This window comes from Sorex fumeus, unplaced genomic scaffold (assembly GCF_029834395.1).
Source record: "Sorex fumeus unplaced genomic scaffold, SorFum_2.1 ptg000265l, whole genome shotgun sequence".
Lineage (NCBI taxonomy): Eukaryota > Metazoa > Chordata > Mammalia > Eulipotyphla > Soricidae > Sorex > Sorex fumeus.
This window is the reverse complement of record NW_026606322.1, coordinates 13,108,574-13,128,120: the sequence shown is the minus strand read 5'-3', so window position 1 is coordinate 13,128,120 and position 19,547 is coordinate 13,108,574. Positions and strand designations below refer to the sequence as shown.

At 34.7% G+C, this 19,547-nt stretch overlaps 1 protein-coding gene across 2 annotated transcripts in view; it reads left to right on the top strand.

The window, feature by feature from the left end:
• NECTIN3 (nectin cell adhesion molecule 3) overlaps positions 1 to 19,547 on the top strand; it is a 105,490-nt gene that overhangs the window by 36,629 nt on the left and 49,314 nt on the right. Inside the window, exons 6-7 of one of the 2 annotated variants that reach the window (XM_056109380.1) lie at positions 1,602 to 1,753; positions 8,067 to 10,255. In XM_056109380.1, coding sequence (XP_055965355.1) covers positions 1,602 to 1,753; positions 8,067 to 8,647 — 733 coding nt within the window. In that variant the 3' untranslated portion in view covers positions 8,648 to 10,255. Of the gene's footprint in view, positions 1 to 1,601; positions 1,754 to 8,066; positions 10,256 to 19,547 lie in introns of those variants that run through there. The other variant, XM_056109381.1, reaches the window with a different exon arrangement.

The window sequence follows — 19,547 nt, the reverse complement described above, 5'->3', positions numbered from 1 at the left end:
TACTGTCTTTTAGCACCAAGGATTTTTTCCCCCCTTTTCATTTTGTAGATATGAAAAAAAATTATGGGTTGTTCAGTGATTTAATGGTGATGCATTAAAGTAAAATGCTTAAGGGATATTCTCTTTGTCTCCTGGGAATTACTCATTAGTAAGTTTTCCACAAAAGTAACTGGAATAAATAAGTTTCTGCTGTGGAAGTTCCAGATACAAGAGAGTCCTTTTTATTTCCCTCTGATGGTCAGCTTATTGAGTCTTCATTTTTCTGAATTCTGTCCAGATACTAGGCTTTGGAAGTAGTTTGAAATTAAAGACCTGTTAATCTGTTTCTTTTTTGTCACTCTAAGATTGGAAAATGGACTTAAAACAGTATAGTTAGATTCATTGCAGTGAATGACCTTAGAATTTCTAAGAGCTGGAATTTATTCCTATTATCTGTACAATAACATATATTCAGGGCAGGATATCTTTGCCAAATTGATGTAGACAGCACTTGAAAGGAATTATTTTTCCTTTGGTTTTTGTCACAAATACCCACCTGATTTCATCATGGGAAGGCCTGTCTCGATGCTTCAGAAACTTTTTTGGGTAGGGCACAGTCTGTAGTTTGCTCAGTATAAAATCATACTTTTAAAATATTTAGTAGAAGCTACTAGAACATTAACCTGTGTGTGACATGACATTTTATTAAGAAAAGTGTTGGTACATCTTTAATGATTCATCATTGACTAAGAATTGCATTAGTATCTTTGGTACTAGATTTTTTTTAATCATCTTTTTTCTCACCTTTCCTATTGTAATTTGTTGGGGTTGCTGGTAAATTTGGAGGAATTGTTAATCTTGTAGCACTGTAGCACTGTCCTCCCGTTGTTCATTGATTTTGCTCTTGCGGGCCCAGTAACGTCTCCATTGTGAGACTTGTTGTTACTGTGTTTGGCACATTGATTACATCACGGGTAGCTTGCCAGGCTTTGCCGTGCGGGCGAGATACTCTCAGTAGCTTGCCAGGCTCTTTGAGAGGGGCGGAGGAATCGAACCCGGCTTCGCTGGCCTGGTTGGCTGCGTGCAAGGCAAACGCCCTACCGGCTGTGCTGTCGCTCCAGTCCGTTAATCTTGTATTAATTTCAAATTATTTTATAATACATTCTAGTAGATGTAAGAAGTATTTATCATTATGAACATTTTTAATGTTTATCATTAAAAATTTAGTTTTATCTTTCACCACTCATTTGCCACTTTTTGCCAAATTTTATGCCACTTCTTTTCTCTTCAGGAGTTCATTAATGTTTTCTTATAATCAATATTTGTTGTATTTTAATTCATTTGTTTATGTAGGGTATAAGAGTGAACTCATGTGGCATTTATTTTTGTCTTTGTTTGACTAACTTCACTAACAGTAACTTCACTCTAGGTGTCCATATTGTCATGAATTTATAAACTATCATTTTTTTCGGCTTGAGTAGTGGGTTCCATTGTGTATGTATGTGCAGTGTGTACTGTATGTATTCATTTTTTTCACTAGTTTCTAAATGGAACAGCTATTTAAATACCTCTTGGCATAGTCTCAAAGTATTTCGAGTAATTTCATGCTTCTTAAAATCTAGGTTGGATGGACAGTGGCCTGATGGTTTATTGGCTTCAGACAATACTCTTCATTTTGTCCAACCACTGACCTTTAATTATTCTGGCGTTTATGTCTGTCAAGTGACCAATTCCCTTGGTCAAAGAAGTGATCAAAAGATTATTTACATTTCAAGTAAGTCACTATTTATTGACAAAATTAGTTACTTAAATTGTTGTTTTAATTACAGTCATAGCAATAACATTGTGATTCATATGCTGATTTATACTTGAAGAAAGTTCTTTAGTGTGAGGTTTTCCAGATAATCTGGAGATATGATTAATTGTATCTGAAATGCATGTATAAGTGTCTTACCGTTAAAGAAACATCAGAATACCTGTACAGTAAGCTTCTGTATGTTTTAAGGCCTCTTCTTTGCAGTTAAATTTCCAGTTATATAATATAAATGTTTACTTTTTAAATAATATACCCCTGTAGTGTTTGCATTTCTATACTAAGAAAAAATTTTGTTGGAGTATTTTGTTGGTTTTGTTTTTGTGGCACCAATCACACAAATGCCTTATAATTTAGAGGACTTTGATGACCAAGTTTACTGCCTTTATTTGTCACTCAGTACTGTACTAAAACATGTTGCGTTATTAAGAAGTTAAAATGCCGTTGCTAATGAAATTAAAATTTAAGATACTTCTTATTAACATTAGGGACCTATAGTTTTCATGGTCGGTTTTAACTGTGTTTGTTTCTGTTAATTTGACTTATTAAATTTTTGGGCTTTCATAAAATAAACACTTTGTGCTTTTATGGATATAATAAATTAGCAATGGAATGCTCTTACAAAATTACATAAATATTTTGAGCACTTCCTTAGTGTAGAGTATGCATAATATAAATTATGCTCAAGAATCTAGTAGTCTTCACAGCTAACACAGAAAATTAAAGAAAAAATGAAGAGAACCTTGGGAAATGCAGGTTTGTAAATTTTGCAATAGATAGTTAATGTTTTTATCTCTATTTAAATCTAAAACTAGAGGCTTTAGAAAAGTTTAAAGCTTGCTTAAATGTTAACATTTTTCAGGCATTTTAATATAAGAATTTAAGAATAATCTCTTAATTACCATAGCACTTACACAATTTATAGTTGAAGTCTTGTCTCTTATCATCTATCTTCACATGTAAGCATGTTGTGATTGCTTCATATACTACTGCATACCCAGCATTTAGTGCTTGGTACAGGATATGGACGCAGGTTTATCTTTTCATAAATCTCACAAGAACCGTAGAATTACGAATAATCCTCTGGTAGCCTTTCCTGCCAGCAGTAGCACTTGGTAGAAAACTGAATGAGATCACATATTTGTCTTGTAGTCTGTTTTCCTTTGATTTTTTAATTTAAAACAGGATGCATTTATTTCAAATGTTACAAAGGGCTGCTTTTTGTTTCTGCTATGCAGAATTGGATGTGCAGTATTACTGTAAATCTTAAGACTCAGTGTGTTAATGCTTATTCATTTAAAGTTCAGTGTTTAATTTGAGCATTTATATGTAGTTGGATTCCATTGATGATCTAAATTTATGTCTTTTGACACTTGCTTCTGTTTCCCTGTTCTCCTGTTGACCTGTATGTATAACTGCTTTTTATAATCTTCCACTATATGTAGAGGTATGATAGTCATTAACACTTAACATTCAAAACTGTGCTAATGATACCTCTCCTGCTCCTCTTACTATATCTATTTTTCGAGTCGTATGATTTAGTTTTTTTGCTTGTACCATCCTTGCATTTACTCACCGTATAATTCTCGATATTTATCCTTAATTTTAGGTTGTACTTGTTCCTCATTCATCTTCTGAACAAGTCAGTATCAGCTTTCCCATTTTGTTACATATGTAACATAGTACTAGTTCTTCATTTTAGTCAACTTGGCCCTAACCATCAAGCAATCATTGCTTCACTTTTCGAGCAGCCATTTAATTTCCCTGCTGCGGTCGGCAGCCTAGATGATCTTTTTTAGAGGACATGTCATTTGTCATCCCTCTATTTCAAATTTTCCTTCGACTTCTTGTTTTAGCCAAAGTGAAAACTAAGTCCTAGAGTGATTTATAGGCTCTGTTCTTGTTGTGACCCTCCGATCTTTATCATACACCTTGCTTACTTGATTTTAAGCCACATTGACTTCCTTTTAGTTCATTGAATACAGGAAGCACATTCTGGGACAGTGGAAGGGGCTTCGCAGGTAGGCTCAGAATGTCCAAAGCCTCCACCCAGTGATTCTCAGTCAGTTTTGGGTTGGTTGCATGCAAGGCATCTGCCCTACCTGCTGTACTCTCTCTTTGGCTCAGAATGGAAAATTCTTTTCTGACTCTTGTTACTTCTGTCTCCTTTTCTACCTTATTGAGGCGTGAAATACTACATAGTTGTATTCCAGCATTTCGTTAGCATCTCTAGACCCCCCTGTCCTAAAGGACAGAATGTTTGCTTGCTTTAATCACTATTCCTACCATCTATAGTAATTTTTAGCACTTAATAGCTGCTCGATAAACTTTTTTGGGGAGTGGCATGAATGAATTCAGTAGAAAAAATTGGAAAGAACTAAAAATTCAGAATTCAAAATCAAATTTTTATTATCTTTGATAAGCAAGCCAGTCTAGTTTTCTTAATAAGACTCACAGTACATTTTTTAAGTCAAAATTTGCTAACTTTTATGAGAGGAAATACATGTTTGAGTGAATACCAAAAATCTGCTGAGTACTTCAGAAAAAGATACCATTACAAAAGAGCAAAATAACTTTCTTGAAGAAATCATCAAGAATTAGACCTAAACAAACAAAGGGTTAGGCTTTAGTTTTCTTTCCAGAGTCCTGAAAACTACTAGTACACTGTATTGAATTTATATAATTCCTCAAAAACTTCCTACTCTATCAACTAACCTAAAAAAAATTCCCAAATGACTGGTAAAAACCTAGTAAGCTTTTATCAGAATAAAAGGTCATGATTCATATATTGTAAGTGACTAGTCTTTTTCATTTTGTTTAATGTATGTTATATATATATATATATATATATATATATATATCCTTTAATATTTTTTTTTTACCTAAATTAGCACTGTCCTCCTATTGTTCATCCATTTGCTCGAGTGGTCACCAGTAACATCTCCATTGTGAGACTTGTTACTGTTTTTGGCATAGTTACCTCTTTACCTAAATACTAAATTTATATTCCGAAATTTCAGGTATGCTTTTTATTTACGTCTGGGGACCTCAGGATCGTCCTGAGGTCTGGGGGATCTCTCCTGATGATGCTCAGCCAGTTGGTCTTGACAGCTCAAATGCTGAGGAGTTGCTTGGGCCCATCAATGCCAGGGAGTAGGCGTCCAGTGCTATGGCTGGTGATGTTCAGGGGACCATGTAGTGCTGTGGTTAGATCTTGCGCTCTGATGATTATGCAAGGCATGTGCCTGGACTGCTGGGCTATATTCATCCATCCCTGTGATTTAGAAAAAAAAATTGTAAAAGGAATGGGTCTTCTAATCCTCTTACAGTTCTTTTAATAGACTAAAATTTCTACATAGCTGTTTGAAGGACATTGTTATTAATTCTATTAGACATTTTTCCCAAGTGGAAAACCTTAAAATTTTGGACAGCAGATGATTGATTCTTGGATCTCATTAAACTTCAGTTGTTACTAATGTTGAGATATTCTCTTAACCATACCTTAGCAGTGACTGTTTAGCCAAGCTTAGTCAACTACTGGAAATGCTTTATTTTTTTCCTAGTTGCTTTTATATGCTTTTCTCGAATTGCTGATGTCTCTCTCACAATAGAAAAGCATTTTTCCATATATAAATTCTCCAACCCCTAAAAGTCAAACTGTATGCATATACAAATCCAGACCAATCATCAGACTTTACAGTTTGCATTTTAGCAACCTTTAAAGATAAAAAAAAATGTATCTTAAAAAGAAAAGAATATGTGCATTTTGTGTATCTAAGCAATTCATATAAAGTCTAAAAAGTTTCATTTTTTAATTTGTTAATTGTAGGTTAATGATATAGCCTCAGCAATCTTAGTGGGCTGTTTATTTTATTAGGTGGAACTCATTAATTTGAAGATGGGAAGAACCCAGTCTGCTGCTTACTTATATTTGTTACACACTTGTTTATTACACATTTAGTAAGAATATTTAAAGATGAAAAAATAAGGAAGACTTTTGGGAATATAAATGATAAATGTATATTGGTGATTTCCAGAATAATCCTTTTACCTCTTCATTTGGCTTGGAACTCATTGTAATTATATTGCAGCACGGAAAAATTAGAAAACATGACCAAGTGTCTAATACACATTACTATTTTAAATGCCCATTTAAGAATAAGAATGTATTAGGAAGTCTCTCTTTAGGGAGTGATACTAATAGTGAGGTTAGAATAGTTTTAAAACTGATTGAGAAGAAAGGAATGTTGCGGTAATAAAATGTTGTGAGAGTCACTGGAAGAAATTTAAGATTTTTAAATAGCTTGGTTTTATTTTGTCTATCCTAGATTCTTGAAAGCTGTTTATCATTACACCTGCCTTAATTGTCATCAGTATGTGTTTACATAAAGAACTTTACGAGCAGAAATAGGAAATGTCAGTCATTTTTTTTTTTCTGAAGAAGCCTGGTGATAATGTTCAGTCATATATATATGTGTGTGTGTATACATATACATATATATAGGACTCAGATGTATGCACTTTCAATATTAGTATTTTATTAAGACTTAGCTAAAATAAAATTTTATTTGCATAAAAATGTATGGATTTTATTATTAGGCTATTTATACTTTCATTTAACTTGTGATGCCAGTTCTAATATGTTGTTTGGGAATATTGTAAAGATTACATAAAACTATTTTTCATTCACTTTACACTGTCTTGTAAATGGTGACTTTTCAGTGTTTCTATAATAACCTGAATCTGTGAAATTGGATTGTTGTGAGACTTTACAGTTTTTTAATACAGTGAAGGTTAATTGTCACCCCCACTTTTCAGGTGAATAGTTTAGTGAATACTTGCTCACAAATGAGAAACTTGATCCTCTGATTTACATATAACTAATACACACTTTCAAGGAACTTGACAGAATTGTTTGATTGGGTTAAACCCCTAAGAAGTTAGTTAATACTGTTTTTGTTAAACCTATATTGTACTTGCTAAATTTTTACCACATTCTATACATATGGCATTCCGTGATGAAACCTGGTTCAGTAAGTATTTTCCTTTAGCTTGTAATTTTAGAATAACTTACCCCATGTAGATGTAGTATTTCTCTAACAACCATATTTTTGAAAGCTTTATCAACACCATTCATTTAAAAATTAATTACAAAGATTACCATTTGAGTCATTTGTTTTTATCAGTGAAGAATCTCAAGATTTTTAACTCATTCTTCAAAATTCTAGAATTGTGATGATCTACAGATCCCACTTATTTGATAATTAACCAATATTTAATTTTTACTATTTATGTTTAGTTGCTTTTTAATATTAATAGCTGTTTACTCTATTATCTAATGGCAATATGCAGGATCATTTGCATCTAATATTTAAGTATTATTAGAATGTTCTCTCTAAAATATTAGCTATTCCTTTTGAGATTTCTTAATGTGACATTAAATTTTGCTGATACGAGTAAAATCCCAAATTTCCCAAGTGTTAAGATATTGATATCTTACCCATGGGTTATAGATATAATGATGAAATTTTTTTTATAACACTTTATACTTATGACATGTTTTTACTTTATTTTTATTAGTGTCATTTGTTAACAGACCATTTGGCTAACACGATATGAACCAGGCATTTTATTTTTTTAAATTACTTAATAAAAGTGTCTTTCATGTGTCCTTTCTAGAAATTCTAATGTTTTCTTTATTTAAGGAAAATATTTTTGAGAGAATTAAACCAACAGCTTATACTGTGGTCACTTAACAAGAATCTATAGTTTTTCATTCTTTTAAAGACATGTTCATATCTTACAAAAACAAGCATATGGGAAAAGATGGAATTAAGCAGACACTTTAATTTCTACATTCTTTCATTTAATTTCCTTGTGCTACTGGCTAAGAAAATGTGCACTTGAATATTTTTGTGTGTGTAATTATTAAGCCAGCAGCTTATAAGATACTTATGTAATACTGTTAATTAAAAAAGTTTTTTCTGTAGACTAAAGTATGCTTAAACTTGGAATGGAATGATCTAGTTTTATACCGTAAGATAATTCTCCTTTTCTTCCACTACATCAGTTACTGACCAGTTGTCAATTTTGGGTTTTTTGGGGGGGAAATGCGTCAGTGCTGTTACACTCTAATCGAATCAAGAATGAAAAACTATTGTTACTATGAGTATTTATTCATTAACTGTGCTGTCTTTTCAACTTGCTGCTGAATCAGCCTGCATTGACATTCTTTGCCTTTCTGTGTCTTGTCTATCTTTGCTGTTTCCATTAGATCCTCCTACTACTACAACCCTTCAACCTACAATTCAGTGGCATCCCTCAACTGCTGGCAACGAGGAAATAGCAACAGAACCTAAAAAATTGCCTTTCCCATTGTCAACTCTGGCAACAATTAAGGATGACACAATTGGCACGATCATTGCTAGTGTAGTGGGTGGGGCTCTTTTCATAGTCCTTGTAAGTGTTTTGGCTGGAATATTCTGCTATAGGAGAAGACGGACGTTTCGTGGTGACTACTTTGCAAAGAACTACATTCCACCATCAGATATGCAAAAAGAATCACAGATAGATGTTCTTCAACAAGATGAGCTTGATTCTTACCCAGACAGTGTAAAAAAAGAGAACAAAAATCCAGTGAACAATCTGATACGGAAAGACTATTTAGAAGAGCCCGAAAAGACGCAATGGAACAATGTAGAAAATCTCAGTAGGTTTGAAAGACCAATGGATTATTATGAAGATCTAAAAATGGGAATGAAATTTGTCAGTGATGAACATTATGATGAAAATGAAGATGATTTAGTTTCACATGTAGATGGTTCCGTAATATCCAGGAGGGAGTGGTATGTTTAGGAACCATGAAATGTGACTAAAGTGTACAGTGTCTCATTCATACTAGTTGATCATTTTCAGATTGTTCATACTTTTTCTTGAGGAAGAATAAGCTTTTTCAACTTGATTTTCAAGCTTTTTATATTCTGATTTGTCAAATGAAAATGTAAAATCTGGGTTCAATGTATCTGAGCTGCTTTACAATTTTTTTCAATGCTGTACTACTGTCTCAAGATTTAAATTTTAATGCAGAGTACTTTTATTGGTCTGACGCACAGGTAAGAAGAAATGTCATCATTAAATGTATGACTTTTTTTGGTACAAAAATTAAAAACAAAAAAAGGAAACTACCTTGGCATTGTGTATTAAATGTTTACTTAAGAGTATAATTTCAAATATGATGCTGTTAAACATATACCTCTCAAAATATCACCACTAAATGATACTATGTCAAAATTGACCATAAAACTAATTCAAAAAAAAGTTTATATATTTTATTATACAAAAATATTCAGCCTAATGAAACACCTTTCCTTTTCAAGCATTATCTTTTAAGTGTCTCTAAAAATGGAGTATTTACCTCTGCATTTTAATGAGCCTTGCCATAATTATTGTAGCGTGGCTTTACAAAAATATTTTGTTGCACTAAAACTGTGGTAGTAAACTCAGTGAAAATAATTTGTGGAAGAATATAATTAGTTGGTCACCACTTTTGTCCAAATGCATACAAGAATAATTAAAATATGCCTTTAAATATAATTATTAAAATTTTTTATCTCTAGAGGACAATTCGAATATTGTCATGTGAACATGAATTTTGGTACATTAAGTGGTAGTTTTGTTTTAATGCTTTACGTTCTGAACATAGGATAATAATAAAAAGATGTTATACAGTCAAATATAATGCACAAGAGGGCATTTTAGTATATGCAAAAACATGAATAAACTAGAATTTAGCATACCAGTTCTAGAAGTGAGATGTATCAGCCAAGGATCTTTAGGAAGATTTTTCTAGACCATCTTACTTTCATCATTTACTTATGATGCTTTTCAAACGGGTAATTTGATAATAAAATAGAAAAATCTGAATTAATAGAACCATTCACATAACACTTGCTGATGGATGTGGCAAATTACTCCCTTTTGCCTTCTAAATGTATGTATGTGTTTGAAGTTTTTTGTTTTCACTATTAAAACTGGAAACACTGAGGGGGTTGTTTTTGTTTGTTTGTTTTTTTTACATAATTCATTGTTATTTCCAGAAATCATGTATCTTCTGAAAAAAAATGTTATCTCAACCTTCCAGTGTGGATTTTCTTTGTTGGGTAATTAATTTGCTTCAATAGTGAAGTCCTGTTAAATTGTAATACGACAACTATTTTGAAGCCCAAAGAATATGTTTTTTTCTGTTGATGGTTTATTTGAAACAAAGGACTTTGTAGAATTGCCTTAGGTGTTTTGCCAGGGAATTTGAAGTGGATATTAGAAGAATCATGCATTAAATAAATTATTTTGTTAACTAAAAGGCAAAGTAGGTCCTTTTTTCTAACCTTCCTAACCACAAATCGGCTCGTCCAGTCTTACAAGAAAGTTGTAATGTGTTCATAGAATTACACAAGTGGTGAAAGCTTTGTTGCTAATAATTATTAGCTATTTTCTTTATTTTAATTAGTGGTGCTTTTTGAAAATAAGAAACATTTCTTAAACACACTTGGTATAAGGCTTTGGTTAAGTAGTCTCCAATTAAGTTCACAGATATTTTAAAATGTCTTTTTTTGTACAGTTCGCCATTGCTATACCAACACTATATTCTTTGGTTTAAGTTATTGAAAGAAAAAACTTAACTTGGTATGATGTCCTATGTTTGAAGTGGCTTTGAAACATTACATGTAAGCAATAATGTAACCATATGCGGGTTGATAAAATTTCTAAATATGACTATGTTTTAATCAAAATTTCATCTTTAGAAAAACGATATGAAAGGCTACAGAAATTTCAGTAGTCACATTTAGAATCGTTCAGTTTGAGAAAAAGGAGCAATGTATTTAACAATTTGTGTTTAAAAGTTTTAAACTTACCTAGGATTCTGAACTTCTGTTATGGTTATTAACATGGTTAATATTTTTGTTTTCTCTCATTCTGAAGGATGGTAACAAGCAAACCTACTAATATTTGTTCTTTTTCTGCGTGTAAATCATTTGGTACACTAAAAGTTTTTAGAATTCTGTGAATGTACTAGTGGGTTTATGTTCATTGTACATGGTCTCATTAGAACTTTATGTGCATGTCTACTGACCTTAGAGATGTGTTTTTAAACAGGAATAGGATTAAACATTTTGCTAAATTCTTGAATATCCAATGTCCACACCTGATAGATAAATGTGCAGATTGTACGTACTTTTTTTTCTTTGAAAAGTTAAATAAGTTTTACTTTGGCCATGTTTATATTTATTTTTTATTCTTTTTTGAAATCAAATTTTTGTATCTTAGAACTTTTTTTCATACTGGTTGAAACATTTTAGTAATACAGTGGAGAAAAACGCAGCTCACTTTATTCTCATTTTAATTAAAAGTCATAAAATTTTCAATTTCTGAAACGTATTTGAGAAGTTGGATTTTATAATTTAACTTCATACTTGAACAATTTATTTTTAAATTATAGATGCCTAAAAATATGTAATTTGTCTAATATTAAAGAATTCACGAGATTTTTAAGAAGAAGTTGTTGCTTCTGATAACCTTAGGTAGGAAGGTATTATGAACCCAACCTTGGTCTAATTTTCAGCATTTAGGGGTTGTAAATGTATTGAATACTTGTTGAGAAATATAATTTTTTGCCTTTGGTAAATACTTCTGAAAGCATAAGTATGAATTTTACTTTGGAGTTAATCAGTATAAAATGACAAATGGTATTCATAGGGACTTCCTAATGAGAGAGGTTAACTTCTTTTCTGTTGACTAATTAGAAATGTATCTCTTCATACGGTTCTTCTTTCAGACTTCCGTTATATTGAGTTTTAATTTAATTTTTTTGTGCTAGTGTCTATCAGCCTCCCTCCCTTTTTCTGCTCTTCTCCCCTCCCCTTCATTTTCCCGTCCCCCTTTTCTCTCCCGGAAGTCCCCCTTCTCTTCCCTCTCCGTTCTCCCTGCTCCTTCCCCTTGTCTTTCTTCCTTGATGCTCTCCTTTTTCTTTTCTTTTTTTCTTTTGTTTGTTTTGTTTTGGGGTCACACCCAGCAGTTGCTTGATGCTCACAGGGGCTAAGGCAGTACTCCTGGCATTGCTTGGGGGACCACGTGGGATGCTGGGGATCTAACCTGGGTCAGCAGCATGCAAGGCAAAGGCCCCACGCACCATACTGTCACTACTCTGTCCCTCCTTTTCCTTTTCTTTCTCTTCTCCCCCCCCCCCCCCCCACACACACACACACACATCCTCTTTCCTGTTAGTACTCAGGGCTTACTCTTGGCTTTCGGTGCAGGGATTACTTCTGATGGTGTTAGGGTTTGAAACGGGGGCAGCTGCATGGAAGGCAAGCACCATTACCCTTTACTATCTCGAAGCCTCTGTTTTTTTTTTTTTCAAGTTGCTCGTTAATTGGTATTGCTAATAGCCGTGAAAAAATGTTATTTTTCTTAGGGGCCCCCAGCCAGTTGTGCTTAGGATAGTGTTTACTCCGGGCTCCTAGCTCAAGGGTCACTCCCTAGAGGTGCTCTGAGGGGTATTGGTGAAGGAACCTGGATTGGCCATATGCAAGTGCTTTACCTGTTGTACTCTTTCTCTGGCTCCCAAATCTTTGAGGTTTTTAAAAAATTATCAAGAAATACATTCCTTTGATTCTAAGTTATCCTTATTAAAAGTTAACTTGCTGAAGAGAGAATGAAAATGGGAGAGAGGAACCATTTTTTAAAAACAATTTGATGCTATTTTATGCAAATTAGAATTTCTTGTATTATACAGAATTATATCAGGTTCAGAAAAGTGAAATTCTAGGATTTCAGCAGTAAAATTTCACAGATTTTGTGTTTTTTTTTAAATGGGCCTTAGTGTTTTTAAATATTTAATGCATATGAGTTTCTTTGATTAGCAATGCTCTTGTTTATAGTGAACTCTCTTATCTCTGACATTTAAATTTATGATAAATGTTTCTAAATTATTTTAGAAATTGCAGTTTTTTTTAAAAAGATATGCAGTTTGGAAGTTTGAATTCACTCATGCCAATAAAGAGTTGCACATGAAGAGTTTTGTAACAATACACCCAGTATACCAGCTTTTTATTTCTTTCAATTCTTTCGTTATGCATTATAGTGTGCTTTGTTTACATCTGTGGGGTCAGACTTTAAAACTAGACAGAAAGCTTTTGCTGTATATACTTTGTCTTTTTTTAAAAAAACTTGAATTACACATTTGAAGGAAAAATAATCCAATTTTGAGTGTTTTATTTACATTTGGTTTATAATCTGTTTATGAATTTAGCAGAGTAAAAGTGATCTTTTGTTGTATGACTTTACAATATAGATAGTCCTAAATGTTTTTTTTGTTTTGTTCTGTTTTTTGTTTTTTGGGACACACCCGGCGTTGCACAGGGTTACTCCTGGCTCACGCACTCAGTAATTACTTCTGGCGGCACTTGGGGGACCATATGGGATGCTGGGAATCGAACCTGGGTTGGCCACATGCAAGGCAAATGCCCTACCCGCTGTGCTATTGCTCCAGTCCCCAGTCCTCAATATTTTTATATAGACTTGCTACCTAATTTCAAAGCTTGAGTAATAAGATTTATCTCAGGGAAAGCTGCTCTGGGAGAAATGGTTTGGTCTGAAAAGTAGAGGTGACTGAGGCTTTGGACTTTTTTTTTTTTTTAAATTTTCGGGGGAGCCTTAGTTTTATAGACACATATAAAACTAGTGTAAAAGAAAATTGATAATTATTGATTCATGGTTGTTTTATTTAAACTCCTATCATGTAATATACCCATATAAACCTGCCATTAGTCCACCTGTCAGTATATTAGAGTGTACAACACTGAAAGATAAGGAACGTTTGGAAAATATGACTGCAAAACACCAAAAACTGTACAGTATCCACTGAAAATTACTATGTGTATGTTTGCAGCTTTGATTATTATCCAAAAGTGAGTGGTTGAAAAACAAATTGATTTTGAACCAAACCCGACAGTGCTCTTGACTGCTTGGCAGGGGTTGTTCTAGGGGTTCTTCAGGAACTGTGGCAAGGATCTCTTCTGGCCTTCTGCATGTAGGCCTGTCTCCTCAGCCCTTGTACAGTTTTTAATCTTAAGTGCCAAGTACTGCTCTTTGACTTCCATAATTTTTCCCTTGCAATTGAGTTGTAGAAATAGCATCATTTGCCCTGCACTTTCCCAGTTTGAGTTTTGCTAGTTGCACCTCTGTATTTTCTGACTTGACAGGAAGATCTGAAAGCCTTTGGAAGATCAGGTTTAATTTGAGGGTGGGGGCAGACAAATTGCTTTATAATAGTGGTATGTTCTTCCATCAGAAGGTACTTAATGCTTGCTTTTCTTTTGATAGCAATAGTCATTTTATGTTCAAAGTCTCTTATAAGGAACCTGCTTAATGTCTAGATCTGTTAACTGTTCTTTTACCCCATACCCTGTGCTTTGATGTTCGAATGCTTATGTGCATGCTTTCTCTTTCACTGAAAATTCCCTTTTCTCTGTTTTCTGCTATTGGCAGCCAATCAGTGTTCACTGCTAACTCATGATAGTTTTATTTACCTTTTCCATTTCGGAGCTAGCAGCTGGTGCTCATATTTCGTATCATCTTATATCTAGCATAACTTCTCAATTTTAACTTTGACTTATTATTCCTAGTTCATCGGTCTCCCAAAATCTTGTTATTGACGGACTCAGATAAATATTAACAAGTGCTTTATGCGTGTGTTTATAAATTATGTCTTAAAATAGAGAGGTTTGCCGGTATGCATTATAAACTACACAATAATGGATAACTTAACAACAAAGTGTTTTTTCGAATTCCTTTCATTCATCCTTTGCCCTTGTTGATGTTACTGTGAAAACCAGGGTGGCACATATTCCTGACTGTGGTGCCAACATGTTTATTCCTGGCTATGGTGGTATTTGCCAGGGGGTTGCACATCAGGTTGCGGTATTTGCACACTCCGTTTTGATGCTCACTGGGGTTTGCAGTCCATTAGTTGCAGTGATTCCACACATCCTCACACATGCTAGCGTGGTACAGCCAGAAATCACTTGTCGTACTACAAATCACAGATAGTAGAGTCAAATCATAGATAGTAGATTCGCCAAGTTCTTTATTTAGTGCGTGCTGAACAAAGGATTTGAACTCAGTGCGTGCAAGAGAGGTGCTCTTAGACCTTGGGGTTTTTTTCTTAGCCCTAAGTAATGTTTTTAAGTGGTGATATTTTCTCAATGAAGATTATTTGGGGAAAACTATTGTTTCATTTTAAATGTTTCTTTTTTGAGTTTTCTTCACCAACTGCTTTTGAGAGAGCTATGCAGTTGTGCTCTATTTTTTAATCTTTGTTTTACACTATTGGAGACAGTTATTCAAAGGCTAATTCTATGCATGTTGCTCCGTGACAGAGATGAGAGCTAAAACATAAAATAGGTAGATTAAAATGGAAGAAATTCATTGTTAGTGTCTTATAATGCAGGTTCATCTCAAGATCTGGTTTGGGGTTTGTCTTTTTATATTCAAGATGTTTTCCTTTGATTTGCTACTGATATCCTTGCCCCCTATATAAGCTTCTATTTCAGTGTAATATAGGTGTAGTGTGAAGTTCATTGTTAATAATGAAGTTTAATTTGTTTAATTTGCTTTTAAATTTGGTTGAATTGAGGGATTTCTGTTACATCTGCTAAGATTGCTTAATAATATTGATGAAGTTTGTAAATTTAGAAAAATAAGATATTGGCGTTGATTTTTTGGTTGTTACATAATATCCTTAAATGTTTAAAAACTTTTATTAAAAGAACCATGATTTATTCAATTACTGGTAATGAAGTTTTGGGCATAATGTTTTAGCACCAGTCTCACCACTAGTGTTCCCAGGTTCCCCTCCAACTCCTCCAGTCCGCCACCTTGGCAGGTCAGAGTTTGGACCTCACGTTCTCAGTGTTGTTGACTCTGGTTTAGATATATAGCTTTACCACTACCACACATTACTGATGAACTTGAGGGCACATAAGTCCTTCTCTCCTATTACTTCCAATCCTCATCATCCCCTCTGAAGATTTCTTTCCCCCTCTGTCCTCCCTCTGTCTACCTTGACCTGGGGTCAAGGGTGATCTAGACATCTCTCTACTACATTCTAATCTCTTTCATCTTATTCTCTATACCACAGATAAATGAGTTAATCCTGTGTTCTTTTGGCTTACTTCACTTCATATGATATCTTCCAGTTCCATTCACACCAAATGATTTTATTTTTCCTTGCATCTGCATATTAGTCCATTGTGCAGTTACACCACATTCTTCATAAACCACTCATCTGTTTCTGAGTACCTAGGTTGATTTCCACAGCTTGCCTATTGTATTAAATACTGCAATGAATGTGCATGTGTGTTTTTTTTTTTTTGAGTAAGCGTTTTTCTGTGTCCTGTTGTAGACAACTGAAAGTGGAATTGCAGGTCATATGGTAGCTCAATTCTTTGTTGTTGAGAATTCTCCATACTTTTCCACAGGGGTTGAAGCAGACAAAATTCCTGCCAGCAGTCAGTGAGGTTTATTTTTTTTTTTCACCATACCGTTGTCGACAGATTGTTCCCACTATTTTTAATATGTCCTATTCTCTCAGGTGTGAGATGATGCCAACTTATCTTGATTTGGATTTTCTTAATCACAAATGATGAACACTTTTTTATGGTCCTCTGCCACCCCGTCTTCCACCAAGAAGTGACTTTTCATTTTTAATTAGGTGACTTTTAGTTTTCACTCAACCCCACCTCCTTTCTTAAGCCATGCAGACTTGTTATCCTATTTGTTTGATTCTGTTGCTTTTGTTAATGACATCATATCATTAAAGTCCACTTTGAGGTCCAAATGTTGGAGCATTCTACATATATTTTTCTCAGTATACCCAATTGATTCTGACCCAATCTCAAGGTCTTGAGCCACTTTGAATTGAGGTTTGTGTGAGTTTTTTTAGGGGTCGAAGTTATGAAAGTTATGGCTCAAGCTTTCACTCTTCATATGTGGTTATCCAGGTTTTTTTTTCAGACCATTTGTTGAAGAGATTATTCCATTTCATGTTCTCAGCTCCTTTGGCAAAACCATTATGGGAATTTGGAATCTGTCCATAGATGGGGGGATTTGTTCTTGGGTATTTGATTCTGATTGGTAGGTCAGGATATCTTTATTCCAGTACCATGCAGTTTTGGTCACTATAGCTTTTTAGTAGTTTTATTTTTCAGTGTGGCTTTGGCTACAACAGGTCTCTTCTGATTCCTCAAACTTTTTTACACTTTCCTAAGGCCTTGAATATAGTCTGAATTTGGATGAGGATTGCATTGAATCTATATAATAGTTTAGGTAGGATAGTCATTTTCACTACTGATTCTTTCCGTCTATGAGCATGGGATATTTTTCATTTTCTAAGCTCTTCTATTTCTTAAATGATAATAAAGTTTTTATGGTATAGAACTCCCAGGCAGGTCCTTTGTTTTGCCGATTCCTAGATATTAGATGCTTTTTAGGGACTGTTTTGAATAGGGTAGACTTTTTGATATCTGAATCATTTGCATATGAGCACTGTAGCATTGTCCTCCCGTTGTTCATTGATGTGCTCGAGTGGGCACCAGTAACATCTCACAACAAGTTGTGAGACTTGTTACTGTGTTTGACACATCGAATATGTCACGGGTTGCTTGCCAGACTCTGCCGTTCGGGCGAGATACTCTCAGTAGCTTGCCAGGCTCTCCGAGAGGGGCGGAGGGATTGAACCTGGGTTGGCCACGTGCAAGGCAAACGCTATACCCACTGTGCTATTGCTCCAGCCCCTGCATATGAGAACACGATGTATTTCTATATAGTGACTTGGTAATTGGCTATACATTGATTTATTTCTAGGAGCGTTTTGTGTGTGTGGGGGATAGGGGTTCCTAAGGGGCTTCTATGTATATTTTCATATCAGGTGCAAATAACGATAATTTTGACTTTTCCACTTTGGATCCCTTTGTTTTATTATAGCTATAAGATCTCCAAGCCTGCTCTGCTTGGGACTGGGCCTCCTCCACCCAGATCCCCCATCTTCCAGTAGCTAGACAGTTACACCCACCAATGGCCAAAATCCAGAGACTATAAAAACAAGCTCTCGGAAGTTTATTGTTTAGCTCTTGCTCTCGGAGAACCTAGCAGGCTACTGAAAGTATCCCGCCCGCATATATGCCTGAATGGGAACACCTGTAAAGGTGATTAGAGTCTGCCCCAAAAGCCTCCATCCCTCACGGAGAGCCTATCAAGCTACTGAGAGTATTCCGCCTGCATGGCAGAGCCTGGCAAGCTACCCGTGGTGTATTCGATATGCCAAAAACAGTAACACTGATGGTCCTCATTCCCCTGACCATGAAAGAGTCCCCAGTATGTCATTGGGCTACACTAGTACATGACAGGGATGGATGGAGATGTTACTGGCACCCGCTCGAGCAAATCAGTGAACAATGGGGTGACAGTAACAGTGAGAGTGACATTATAGCTAAGACATATATTGAATAAAAATGGAGACATGGACATCTTGCTCTTCTACCTGACCTCAGAAAGACATCCTTGCTCTTGTACCTCACCTCAGAATACTTAGTTTTTTTACCTTTAAGAATGATACTGGCTCTAGGCTTGTGATAGATAATAAACATTACTATCTAAAGGGAGATTCTTTTCACCTCTGTTCTGTTAAGGATTTTTTTCTTTTTTTTTTTTTAAATCACCTTTGGATGTTGAATGTTGTCAAATCTTTTTTGCATCAATTGATATGGTCATGATTTGATCTTTGCTATTGCTAATGTACTGTATAAGTTAATTGATTTGCATATGTTGAGCCATCCTTGCATCCCTGGGATTCATCCTACTTGACCATTCTGTACAATTTTTAAAAGGTATGTTTAATTGTTTGACAAGACTTAAGGATTTTTTTCATTGCTATTAATCAAGGAAATTGGTCTGAAATTGTTTTCTAGAAGTGTTTCTAGAATCAAGACACTTCTAGACAAAAGAGGCATTTGTATGTTTGTTTCATCGAAGGTGTTCTGAAGGATACCTGTGTCTTTAAAGCTCAAAGGAGCTTTGAGAAACAGTAAATCTCTGAAGATTTGAGAGAACTCACCAATGAACCCTCTTGGAGAGCCTGTCTAGCTACCGAGAGTATCCCGCCCGCATGACAGAGCCTGGCAAGCTCCCTGTGACATATTTGATATGCCAAAAACAGTAACAATAACGGGTCTCATTCCCCTGACCCTGAAAGATCCTCCAGTATGGAAGTGCTGGGAAAGACAAGTAAGGAGAGGCTGCTAAAATCTCAGGGCTGGGACGAATGGAGATGTTACTGGTGCCTGATCAAGCAAATCGATGAACAACAGATTACAGTGATACCAGTGAACTCATGTAGATTTGAACTTTTGTTCTTGGGAAGATTCTTAATATTTCAGTTTCCTTGTGATGGACCTGTTGAGAACTTCTACTTCCACATTGTTCATATTTAGGAGATAAGAAGACTAAGAACCTTTCCATTTCTTTTAGGTTCTCCAGCTTAAGAGCATAAAGTTGTTATTAATAACCTCATATTTTGAAATGGTGAAGGATCTTGTTGTGATTTCTCCCCTTTTATCTGATGATTCGGACATTTTCTCATTTTTTCCCCTCATGAGACTAGCTAAAAGTGTGTCTGTCTGTTTTTTTTTTCTTTAGAGGT